The sequence below is a fragment of the Haliotis rufescens genome, unplaced genomic scaffold (assembly GCF_023055435.1).
Source record: "Haliotis rufescens isolate VD_foot unplaced genomic scaffold, xgHalRufe1.0.p SCAF_27, whole genome shotgun sequence".
Taxonomy (NCBI): domain Eukaryota; kingdom Metazoa; phylum Mollusca; class Gastropoda; order Lepetellida; family Haliotidae; genus Haliotis; species Haliotis rufescens.
In genome coordinates this window covers 2,831,278-2,844,797 of record NW_025963968.1, presented here as the reverse complement: position 1 = coordinate 2,844,797, position 13,520 = coordinate 2,831,278, and the positions used below count along the sequence as shown (strand labels likewise).

The following is a 13,520-nucleotide window of genomic DNA, read 5'->3' as shown; positions in this document are numbered from 1 at the left end:
ACTGTTCGTGATAAATTAGGTTTTGTGGACTACCGACGACTTTCCGCGAAGACTACTAAAGTTCTTCGAACCGTGCGTGATGAACTCGTTAATACAGATGATTTGGAAGAAGCCTCTAACGTGGCCACGAACGGACTCGGAGAAATCTTAGATACCTATTACGATAATTCCACGGTCAGTGTATCACCATATTCGGAGTTTAGTATTAGGGAATTACGAGGTCTTGACAAGGCAATGCAAACAGGGGAGAACTCATCAATAATACAGCCAAGATATCCGAAATCGACAAGCATATAGCTAAAGAGAAAACAAAACTCGAACAGGCGGGCGATGAGTTCAGTAGACGCCGCGTAGCGGAAAGATTACGTAACTTAGAAGACGAAAGATCGGCCCGCCTCGAAGCTGCTTCCAGTAATAGAAAGGCACTTCGTTCGCAAATCAGTCGTATTCGAGAAACTATCGATCAAGTCCTCAACGATGACACTACACTGGCCGATAAAATTAAAACATTGTTCAGAGAACAGGGAATAACAATTGCCAGTATTTTAACCGCGTTGGGATTTATTATATCGACTTTGACTCTCTCGTTAACAGGTGGCAGTACAGGTGGAGGCGGATCACCGCCCAGCAATAAAAATGGTATAAAAGAGTGGATAAAAAAGCATTTAAAAGCATTAGGTTCAGCACTGGGAAAGCTCGCTGAGAAAGCCGCAGCCGCACTTCCCGGTATAATAGGGAGTGTTGTTTCCTGGCTATTGAATTTATTAGCTAAGACCACCACTTGGCTTAGTCAAAACTTGTGGGGGCTGATCGTAGCAATTGCAGGGCTGCTGTACGTGTTCGCTAAGAACTATTTAACCACCAAATCATGAGTAAACCAACCGAGACTCCACCCACTACAAGCGCTGTTTTTTCATCGATATGTTGTTGATTTTTAGCCTCAATATGCGGTGGTACTTGTGCGTGTGCATTAGTAGATGGTTGATCGATAGTTGGTGTTTGTGGCTTGACTATTCCCTTTTCGCCCGTGATCGTTTGCGTTATTAATTCGACGTTAATATCTGAATTTATACCTAGTTTTTGTTGATCGGTAGCGATAACAATTTTATTATTATAGCCTATCACTTGACCGATCTTAAGTTCCATATTACTCGGGGACATGTATAGTCCCGGCGCATAAACGAAGTCCACTTTTGATTGAGCGTACTGTAATGCATCTTGAAAACGCTTTATAGACGATGGTATGTCAACTGGTGAATTAATGGCGTCCTCCACGTTTGAGACAAACTGTTTTTGAGCATCGAACGCCGTCCCAGTACCGATAATGGACGTTCGTGTTTGCGATTGTGCTCCGAGAATTGCCCATACATAAGTTCTTATCGATTCATTAACTCTTTCAAATCCTGGGTTAGTAAAATTATTTTCCGTTTTATCATTAAGAAATTCATTCCAAGCATCTGTTGTATCGTTTGGATGCACAAACTTTGTTATAAGATAAGGAATGCCACTCTCAAAGTTCATACGATCTGCTCTAAACTGTTTATCCGAGAGAGCAAAGCCTGAAGGGATCACACCCGCTTTAATTAAATAATCGCTTTTATCTTTAATAGTTCTTTGTCCATTGTACTGAATACCTAGACCATGGCTAGGTCCACTAATGCGCCAATCTTTACTCGTAGAAACATTAAATTCATTACAAATACGTTCGAAGGCCCTCTTATTATAATGATTATTTGCATGATTCCATGCTGGATCCATCGGTAATGGAGCACTAATTTCTTTAAGTATACGTCTAATCTGATAGTACACGTGAAATAATATAACAGACTTATATAGTTTAAATCCTGGGGCATTAACAGATACACCACATCCCGTTGTGGCACACCATACGGCAAAGTTTAACTGATTCTGCCAAAATTGCATCGGACGGTTAAACCAATCGTCCACCATTGTATCGTTAGTTGCCGTGAAACTGTATTTTTCAAAGATATCGTGGAATTTAACGGTAAACTCAGCACCGGAGGCAGTTACCATAATCGATTGATTAGTAATGTGAGTCGATTTCATATTTAAGTTATGATATAGTATCATTGTATATTTAATATGTATGTTACACTACCTGGAATAACAAATGGTCAGTCTATTGAACTGCTTCATACTATCGATAACTGGGATGGACAACTCGAAGTCGCACTATGCGATGTAACGTATTACCCGCTGTGGACCAATATAAGTGCTGCGAGAGATAATAATGAGATATTTATATTAGATGACCAAGATAGAATTAAAAATATTATTACTATACCTGATGGGTATTACAGCATAAGCTCACTCAATGATTATTTTAAGGATGATGATGAATTTGATAATACTGGTAAAATTAGTATCACACAAAATGAGGCGACTGGGAAAGTGAAAGTCATCAATGGATACGGAAAAATAATTATTAGTGATAACTTAGGATACACAATTGGATTGGGAAAGGGAGTAACATTATCACGCGGCTCATCAGTGGCTGGAAATTATGAATTACCCTATTTAGTTCCCTATAAAGAGTTGTTCATTCATCTTGATCAAATCAGCACGACGGATAATATTCAACAAGAAAGTCCTTCAACTCTTCTCAGAAGTGTTCCAGTGAAAAATGAAAAATATAATAGCGGTAGAACAGAATCTTTCTCGTTATTACAATATAAAAAATTGCAGCGGGGTATTATTTCAGACCTTAAAATTTCTGTATTAGATGTAAAACACCAACCAGTACATATAGGATACTTAAGTGTAACACTCCATATTATATAATGGTTGATTCCATATTTAAGTTATGATATAGTATCATTGTATATTTAATATGTATGTTACACTCCCGGGAATAACAAATGGCCAGTCTATTGAACTGCTTCATACTATCGATAACTCGGATGGACAACTCGAAGTCGCTCTATGCGACGTAACATATTACCCACTGTGGACCAATATAAGTGCTGCGAGAGGTAATAATAAGATATGGATATTAGATGAACAAAATATTATTGAAAAATTCATTATTATACCTGATGGGTATTACAGCGTATGCTCACTCAATGATGAAATTTTTAAGTCTAATAGAATTAGTCTAACACAAAATGAGTCCAATGGAATGTTGAAATTTGACACTGGAGAAAAAGGTGTACGGATTGTAGGGAACTTATCAGCTACACTTGGATTTACACGCGGAATTTTATCAATATTCAAGGCAACATTTGATGGAGAGACATTGTCCGATTTAGTTCCCTATAAAGAGTTGTGTATCCATCTTGATCAAATCAGTACGACAAATAATATTCAACTAGAAAGTCCTTCAACTTTGCTCAGAAGTGTTCCAGTGAAAAATGAAAAATATAATAGCGGTAGAACGGAATCTTTCTCGTCATTACAATATAAAAAATTGAAGCGTGGTATTATTTCAGACCTCAAAATTTCTATATTAGATGTAAAACATCAACCTGTACATATAGGATACTTAAGTGTAACACTCCATATTAAAAATAATGGTTGATGCATCAGGCCCTGGAACAGTAAGACAATGTAATACAATTGCGCTTTCCGATCTCGGAGACACAGAAGGATTTGATAAACCCGGTTACAATGGTAAGTTATACGCTTTACACTTACACGATAATGTATACAAGCGGAAAGAAGTCACATTCACGGGTAATCTAGGAGATTTAAGCGATGTCGATGTTAGTAGACTCCTTAAAAACACTTCGTACAATATTACTCGCAACGATGATAATAAATGGACTATGGTCGAAGCAAACATCGAGTGGCTACTGAATATCGTCATTATCCCACCTTATGTGATGATGGGTAAGGGACATAATTTAACTAAGATAATAAATAGTGGCATCGTACTCGCGGCTTATATCCCATCAAAACGAAAAAGTGTGTTGGTTACTCCCCTGCCAGAAAACCCAGGTCATATGTTATATAGTCGTCCGTCCTTAAAAAACATTAGTTTAAATTTGGTTACTGAATTCGAAGATATTAAAGTTAACCTGAGTGCAATACCTAATATTTCTACGCTTATTATTGAAGTCTTGTTCGGAGATGTACCGGTAGATGCCTTCGAAATATTACCAGGTCTATCGATTAAATGGTTCAAGAATCACGAGCGTCAACGTTGCAGTATTATTCATATCGGAGCATCGCCCGTTGCAACCCTCGAGGGGGTCCAAATTATTAAAAGTGGTAGTATTTCTCTTTCTAAGATATTCTTGCCGTATAATATACATTTAATAAGGTTGATGTATAGTCTCAAAACATTTAAGCAAGACCAATTAAAGACTATTATATGATCGTTATATACACTATGAGTTTATATCCGGCGCTCGATGAAGCATTTGAAAAGATGGAAATTGTTGATGGATTTCGATTACATCAAATAAGCGACATAAAACATCGAATAGAGAAGGATAGGGAGTTGAGACTTGGATTGTATAAAAGGTATCGCAGAGCCGTGAATGCTCTGGACGGAGTTCACACCGCTCTTATAGTATCTGGCATGGGACTCGGTGTAGCGGGTATCGGTTTACTATCAACTATAATCGCCGCGCCTATCGTGCTCGGCATGGAAATAACCGCTGGAGTATCGGGACTGGCAGGAATAGCGATAAAATTCATTTCTCGTAGGTTACAAAAGAAAGCATTAAAACACGATAGTATTCGGATACTCGCCGAAGCAAAGTTGAACAGCATTGAGGATCATATTTCGACAGCAATGGCCGATAGTAAGATATCCGAAGATGAGTTTCGTTTAGTGCTGTCGGAGCTTAACAAATACAACGAAATGAAGCAGGAGATTCGATCAAAATCTCGTAAGACCAGTGGTATTAGCGAAGACGAGAAAAAAAAGTTCATAGAAGAGGGGGGGCAACAAGCTCGTCAATTATTCCGTGCCAAAACCAAAGAACTGGTTGGAGATTAAAAATAGATTGCTTACTATCGTGTGATTACATTTAGACAAATGCTAACATAAATATATAATAATGGAGAAAGCTATTCAATGGAAAGAATTACCACAAGGTTTTTATTATATCAGTGATGCCAAACCAACCAAATACGGTTATCAATTGTTTCTTATCAATTTACAAAAAGAGTGTAGTTATATAGTCTGGTCTCCTAGTAAAATGAACGAAGAACTTAATAAAAATGTTGAATATCGCTTTATCGATAAAAATAATGAAGAATATTTTTATTACCATTTAGGCTCATCTAAAGCAATGATTGGCCCCAGGTATTGGTGAGCTAGAGCCAATCTCATGACTATCGTTAAATCGCATCATCATTTTGGCATAAAAAATTCCTCCTGTAGTAGCAGTATAGGTATACGAATCCTGCTCCAGTGGAAGTGGTCCAGAACCCCTATTACCTATACTACTGCATGTATCTGCAGTTCAGTTGACTCGGCAACTTGGCCGTGCTGTAAGACAGAGGACTTATGACAGCACTATATCTGCATGACCAGGAACAATGGTGAGAACAATAGGGCTTTGTCTCACCCTTTGTTCTCACAATTGTGACATATCTCCACAGAGTACTGTCACTTGTCTACTATGCATTTTCCTAGGTACCTTAGTAATGTGTCATATTCTTTGTTCACTGGGGGCACAGGTGGCCCAGTGGTCTAAGATGCAGCAAATCGCTGTGCAGAGTTGCGTCCCTTGGGCATGCCAGAAACCTCTGTGGGTTCGAATCCCGGTTTCACCTGATTATGTTTCTAGGTTTGTCAGCACCATATCTGTGCTCGTGGGTTTCCTCCCACATTAAGCTGACACACTGTCATTTAACTGGAATAATGTTCAAAAAGGCAATAAACCCAACTCACTCACTCACTCACTCACTCACTCACTCACTCACTCTTTGTTCATATCATCATAATTGTTTTTACAGTGTTTGCATCATTTCATAAACTTATATGATTTTTTAATTTGAAGTTTACACGACATACAGCTTTTCCATTGGACAACTGGTTGGTCACAAGACCGCAAAATTGACGTTCATATCCTTGAAATGATGTAAACACTGACAGACTACTCCCACAATTCTGGGAATTCCCTTGCACGAATACATACAGAAGCTTTGTTTCTGATCATTTAGAATCTTTAATCTTGAACTAAGCATTTTAGTATATACATTAAGAAACATCAGAGAGTTTGACTGCATGATCATTCACGAATATCCTTGCTATGACCCATCCTAGTCACAAGAAATGCACATCCAAACTATCGTAAGATCGACTTGATCCCTGCCTAGGCTGACAGGGACAGTCTACAGCAATCTATGAATTTACCCTAGTATGTATTTGACACATCTTTACAATCACCTTTCAATGATCAGCCAGTTGATCTTTGATGACCAACACATGTGACTACCACAGGTTCATCAAAAACTTCAGAAATCTCTCCCATGACGTTTATCGTGTCGGCCATTTTGATATCTTGTACTTGATGTAAATGTATTACAATGCAACATTGTCATTGTTACTGACTTACTGAGGTAGTTCTAAACTTACTTTCCTCATCTAATGATGGTATTATTGGAATACACATGTTGTGATACAGATGTTCCTGAAGAGCAAGTTGTGCATACATACACTCATGTCACCTCTCTTTATGAAGGGGGCGGTCGGGTAGCCTAGTGGTTAAAGCGTTCGCTCGTTATGCCAAAGACCCGGGTTCGATTCCGGACAAGGGTACAATGTGTGAAGCCCATTTCTGGTGTCCCCCGCCGTGATATTGCTAGAATATTGCTAAAAGCGGCGTAAAACCATAGTCAGTCAGTCAGTCAGTCTCTTTATGAAGAACTATTTTATTCCGCGATACAGCTGGTTGTTGTATGGCTGTCAGTGTAAACATGAACTCACACATGCTAAAAACAATTGTATAAAGATCTGGGCCTACATTCTTTGAGGTAAAAAATATCCTTACAGTTTTGGCCCTCACTCTATGAAGGTTGATTCTCCAATGAACTCACACAAAGTGAAAGTCATTTCTTTTATAACTATATGTTTGACTTCAGCCTGCTGAAGCATCTCATATCTTTCGAAATTCTGATTTTGCTGTCACACCTAGAATTGTCACATTTCTTACAAAATATAGCTTTGACATATGTCTGTCTAAAGTATCTCACTTCTCACAGAGTATCAGTTTAATGTTGGCTGTCAAAGTATTTCACAGTTTGCAACTATATCAACATTACACATGTCTCGCTGAAGGCTCATTCGTATCTTGTAGTATCTCACTTTTTACAAAATATCAGTTTGACGTAGGCCTGTCTGAAATCTCTGTTGAGAACACCGTACAGCATCCATGTGATTGTGGAGAAGGAGAGCGCCAACGTGAAGAACGTCAGCCAGACATCGGGAGACACAGGGATGGCCACATGAAGGATATGCACCATGCACATCGGCAGATACAACACACAGAACAGCGTGAACACCAGGAACAGGTGCAGCGTTAGTCTCACTTCCTGTTGAAACTTGGCGGCAGCGAGTCGACTCTTCGGTGGCTTGGAAACGACGGTTATGACAACCTGGGCTTGCCCTGTGAGATTAGCCCCGACAGTCCGGCTCGCCTCGGTCGTTGAGATTTGAAGTTGATTCACTCTTTGTTGCTCCCCTTTTCTCGAATCTGTTCGTTTGTACTGTTTCTTTTTTTTTGACATTGTCTCTGCTATACTGTGGGTGACATCAGCAATGGTGGTGGATGTCGTACAACAAACGCCAGTACTTGTAGAGGGCTGTGGGAAGTTGATTAGTTCAGAGGGAATGTCGCTGCAGCTTGACGTGTGCTCTTCACCAGTTTTGGCCATGGTGGCCATGACCTTGAGACGACTCTGTCGTACTTTCCGTAAAATCAACGAATAAGATACAAAAATGAAGACCGTTGTTAGTATGGCAGGAGCACTAATCGCTATGACGACGTACCAGTAGGCGTTGTCAGATGCCAGAAAGAAGCAATCAAGAATGAATTCATGGTATCCGACATACGGCAAACTGCTGAATGAGATCATAACCGGAATTGTCCACAATAAGGCAATAATTATAACAACATTGCGAGTTCGTTCTGGTTGGGGAGAGGAAACTTGTTGACGATTTACCACAAGGTATCGATTCAGAGCAATTGCATCCGAGTTAACAAGCATTGCTAGAGTCAGCATAAAGTTCATATATCCTTCAAATTCGCACAACGTGGTATTTGAGTTGACTTTTCCAACGTTGACTATGTTGAATATATGGAAGGGGATGATGACGAGGCAGACAAGGAGTCCCACCACGCTGAGGTTGGCGATGAGCAGATACGTGAGTCTCTGAAGTTTACTTGTCTTGACCACGCTGAGGATGACCAGCATATTACCCACAGTTCCCAGCACGGCCATGAGGGCCAGGTATGTGATGGTGACTATTCGGGCTGTGGGTGTGTGGAGGCTCTCGATGTCGGGGTTGTCGGGATTAGGGAGAACAAGGTCGGAGTCATTGGATGTGTTTGTGGCAGACATATCTCACGCGGCTCTCATCCTCTGGAGTAGAAAATACAATGTCAGAATGTTGAAGAGATAAAGATGATATGCTGTTATATACTCACCACCAAAAGAAATGCAAACCATAGAAACATATAGAAATGTATGTACGTTAAGAGATGTTTCCAATGTGTACCACAAATAATGACAAAACTAACAGTCAAGCGTTACCACGGTGTCTGTATTCTTTTATCACAATATGCTGCACCTGATTTCCAAACTTTAAACGCTAATCCTGCACGAGACAAATGGTGCATCTCGAGTCATGGATCTATGACGTCACATGTGATGCGTTCATAAGCATTGGTTCACACTAAATACCAGTATGTTCGTTTGTGCATCGAACCAATCTCTTGAAAATGAGTAATTCTTCATATATAAACCAACATGTGTGGTATTTGCATTTCTTTTGACAGTGAGTATATATCGTTGGTAGACATTATGATTGAGATATTGGGTATTTTGGTTCTTACTTAGTAAAACAAATTGTCTATTAGTTATTTGGTTTGTTATAATATTATTTGGCGTGTTTATGTGAATATAGGGTAGGTGGGTGAGCCTAGTGGTTAAAGCATCTGCTCGTCACGCCAAAGACCCAGGTTTGATTCCCCATATGGGTACAATGTGTGAAGCTCATTTCTGGTGTTCCCTGCCGTGATATAGCTGGAATATTGCTAAAAGTGGCATACTCACTCACGCACTCACGCACTCACGCACTCACTCACTCACTCACTCACTCACTCACTCACTAAAATAGACTACTCAAAAGAAGTTGAAGAACCCCCAATTCTTTCATATTACAGAGTTAATCAAATGACAGATTAACTGTAGAAACTGAAATCTAGGGTTCTTTAACTCCTCTGGAGAAGTATATTTGTTCGCTCCACACTCTGTTACACTGCTATATTCTGTTACACTGATATAACTGCTATATTCCATGTATACTCACAGCATATAAGTTATAACTCCACCTCTCTGTTTCACCCACATGTAATCACTATCAGGACTTTCAGCCATATATACTACTGTAAATATTACATGACAATGGTTTACTTTGGATATCAGGAGCTATGTGAGGTATTTCATTATCTTTATTCTTGGGATGAATATGGGTTACCCAGTTATAATAATTGTTCAATACATGTACAAATGGGGTGGTCGGGTAACCTAGTGGTTAAAGTGTTCGCTCGTCACGCCAAAGACCTGGGTTCGATTCCCGACATGGGTACAATGTGTGAAGCCCATTTCTGGTGTCCCCCCCCCCCCCCCCCATGATATTGCTGGAATATTCCTAAAAGCGGCGTAAAACAATACTCACTTATACCTACTTATACATGTATAAATTTAATTCCAAGGAACACTACTTTTAGAAAAAATCAGCTGACATGGCATTATATTTTTTATCCTGTTTCTGTTTATTATCCTACTAAGAAACATTATCTACATCTTTCATTGGATTGTTATTGTTATCATTGAACGCCTCATTGTTTTAAAATGTGTTGAATACAAACTTTGATCAGTTTTCATGTGATAAATGTATATGTATTCTGTATCATTGAAAGTCTAGATGTGTATTTCGATTCAGTGGGGTGTGTGCATGCTTAACATCTTTATATAAAACCCTTCAGGATTAGTTGATATAACAGGACTCCGCAATCCCACAGAATATTCTCTCTTGTCGGTAAATTTACATTCATTTGTAGAACAATCTCACTTGCTGGTGTCTACAAATATATGAATAACTTGCAAATGATTCTATTGCATTTGATTGGCTAACCATGAATAATATTTGGGTATATTTTCCATGAACCTAAAAATGGTAGCCCCGAAAATATTCTAAGAAATTTCAAAAGTTACCCTTAACTTCTTAAATCTAAGAATTTTCTTCAGGCAAAAATCCTAAAAACTTTTAGTGCTAATAGTTGTTGAGAGTGATCAAGAGGACTTTTAGTGAAATTTTGATTTTGAGTATCCAATATGGTGGCCGCTGGAATGATGTGTTCAGTGTGTATTTAGACATTGTATTTATCCTGCGAGTTTAGAATATTCTTAAAAACATTCTGAGAATGTTTATGAATATGGCTCCTGAATTCACTCTTTGTTGACTTGTATTTTCTTGTGATGAAAAATAGACAGGTGTGTGATGAAGCTACAATAGTAGTTGAAGATCATCAGTTTACCTGTAATTAACATGATAACATGCACACCTGTGTTTCCCACTTGAGAATTCTTAAGAAATTTGAAACATATAATATTGGTGTCCAGAAAGATCTATATATGTATTGTGAAGATGATGACGAAAATAAAAACCTTGACGTTTTATCATGATGCTCCAGATTATTTTAAAGAGATAACATTAAAAAAAAAGAAGTTTATTTTATTTTGATCACTGACCCTCTGTATTTTTTTAAAGAAAACTATAATGTGGGAAATATTAATATGATTTGTCAGAGTAACTATGGTAACTGAATTATTGTGATACTTTTGTGACCTATGAAACACTTCCACAAACATTTAGCTTGAAGGTATTTTTTATATTAAAAAAGCATGCAGAGATTGGAAATTGTCAATGTCTTGAATACTTTCGACTAATCAGAGTATGTCATCATATCACACAAGATTTCATTAAGTAGTCATAATATCATCTATATGTTTACCACCTATGTAAAATGAGTGAGTGAATGATTAATATGACATCTCACAGTCAGCAATACTCAAACTTCATCTTGGGACCCGTGGAGATCCGGGTTTGAATAGGTCTTCAGCAACCCATGCTTGCCGTAAAAGGCGACTATGCTTGTCGTAAGAGGCGACTAACAGGATTGGGTGGTCAGACTCGCTGACTTGGTTGATGGATATCATCGTATCCCAATTACGTGGATCGATGCTCATGATGTCAATCACTGGATTGTCTGGTCCAGACTTCATTATTTACAAACCGCCGTCACATAGCTGAAATATTGCTGAGTGCGGCGTTAAACAAGTTTAACAACAAGCAAACAAGCAACATAACTGCTAAGGTAACCAAATAAACCTGAGCCAGACAAACCAATGGTTGATAGCGTGTGCTATGTTCGCCCTCATCGGGGCCCCGTTTCACAAAGTGGCAGTAGTGTTACGACTATTTCATTGAGTACACTTTACCATTGACTTACGATACTCGTAGCACTACAACAGCTTTGTGAAAGGAGCACAGGGTACGATGACACACAATCGGCCATGTAACGGAGTCTGGTTCCCTAAGCATGGGAAGGGGATCAAGTCAGACCTGAAGGCCCCAGGGTGATGTAGGCTGGAGAAGTTATCATATGTAAGGCCCGTCATTTGAAGTAGTTATATTTCTACCAGATTTTTAAATTGCTAACTTCTCATCACGATATGGCTGAAATACAGCTGATGTGACGTTAAGTTTCAACTCACTCACTCACTCACTCACTCACTCACTCACTCACTCACTCACAGGTAACATTCAGTGCTATCGGCTTCCACTCACCTCATTAATTGTGGATAAGATGATTATGACGTCCTGTCAGCGGGAGTCAGCTTCTTGCATGTCAGGGGACATTGTGTGCTGGCATGTCTCGGATCAATACCATAGGAAGTGTCCAGAACAAGCACCTGTTTTCTCCATATCATTTCTGTCTCTAGTGCTGTGGGTCTCTTTCTGCCAACTACTATAAGTTGCTTTAACTTCATATCTCCATTTTGCAACAATTTTGTAACTTTTGCCTTTCAATATCATAATTGTTTTATTTTCCTCAAAACCATGACCATTAGAATTATCATTTTTGTTAGCGTTTGATATTCTTATTCATGCAAGAATCATCCTTGAAACAGGAAAAATTGATATCAGAGTTGATGAGGTATGACTTCTAGGATCCATATGTCCTTGCTGCTAATTGAATCTACCAAAAGCACACATGTTCCGTGAAATTAATTGATGATTCATCAAACTTCATTCATTTGTTTCGTTTCCTCCATCACTCTGTGGCACAATGATCACGCCAAGAAATCCCCTTTTTTTCACCATATCCATCGTTATAAGACAGATTAGTCTAAAATCCCTTACCAGAAATATGACCATAGACGTCAGAAATTCAACATTTGCAGCCAACCAAGATATACTTTCATGCTGTATCAATAAAGGAACGTAAATGTTCCGAAAAGGGTAACCATGGTAACCAGTCCTGTTGAGGTGTTACCAGTCTCAGTACATTTCTGACACTATGTGAGAAATATCCACAACTTCAACAGACACGCTTCATGACAGATATGCCATGTGATGAAACAAGATCACAGATTCACAAGTTCCACAGAGATGGGCTGGTCTTGTTACTATGGCCCTGGTACCGTTCATGATATACTTCTGAAGAATCTGGCCATTCTCTTCTCACTTTTGACCTATTGTTGCTGTGTATGATGGTTAGCGTGCCCTATCATCTTCCAGCTCTTGTCATCCCTAAGAGGATAACGAGATAAGAGGGTTACACCTGGCTCAACTTTCAGATGTAATACCTCACTCCAGGTAAAATGCGCACGCATCGCTTTCAGGGAAAACAAAGTTGCCATTTGTCATGGAAACTTAATGTTGTGTTTTTGTGGAAATTCTGTTCAAGACCGATTTATTTGAACTGAATGAAATTCATCTCAAAGAGACATTTCTTACAGAAATACCATTTTTTATCTTTTTGCAAGTTCTGAAATACTGCCACAAAAGTAATTTACATGAATTTTTGCAAACAAAAATAAATATAGAGGGAGAGAGCACAAGTCTATTGGCACTTTTTTGTTTACCTGGATGACATTAATTACTAGTTAATAATACCTGTACAGGTAGATCTGTTTCCAGGGGAAACCAGATGGCACATAACTGGCTGGCCGACAAGCTGGATAACTAACTATACATCCTGCACATAGTATTGCGAATCAGATGGAACTTAATTATCAATTAGAATCTACTT

At 38.8% G+C, this 13,520-nt stretch overlaps 2 protein-coding genes across 2 annotated transcripts in view; one reads left to right on the top strand and one right to left on the bottom strand.

Moving 5' to 3' along the window:
* LOC124139394 overlaps nucleotides 1–13,520 on the top strand; it is a 73,212-nt gene that overhangs the window by 28,592 nt on the left and 31,100 nt on the right. The window lies entirely within an intron of this gene.
* On the bottom strand, nucleotides 7,248–12,955 carry LOC124139393 (alpha-2 adrenergic receptor-like). Its single transcript, XM_046506428.2, has 2 exons — nucleotides 12,053–12,955; nucleotides 7,248–8,559 (listed from the first exon to the last, which is right to left on the bottom strand). Exon 2 carries the CDS (start codon nucleotides 8,536–8,538, stop codon nucleotides 7,279–7,281), a length of 1,260 nt encoding a protein of 419 aa, XP_046362384.2. The 5' UTR covers nucleotides 8,539–8,559; nucleotides 12,053–12,955; the 3' UTR covers nucleotides 7,248–7,278.

Excerpts from the sequence above, each read along its gene's own strand:
- LOC124139393 (XM_046506428.2), bottom strand. The coding sequence starts at position 8,538 with ATGTCTGCCACAAACACATCCAATGACTCCGACCTTGTTCTCCCTAAT.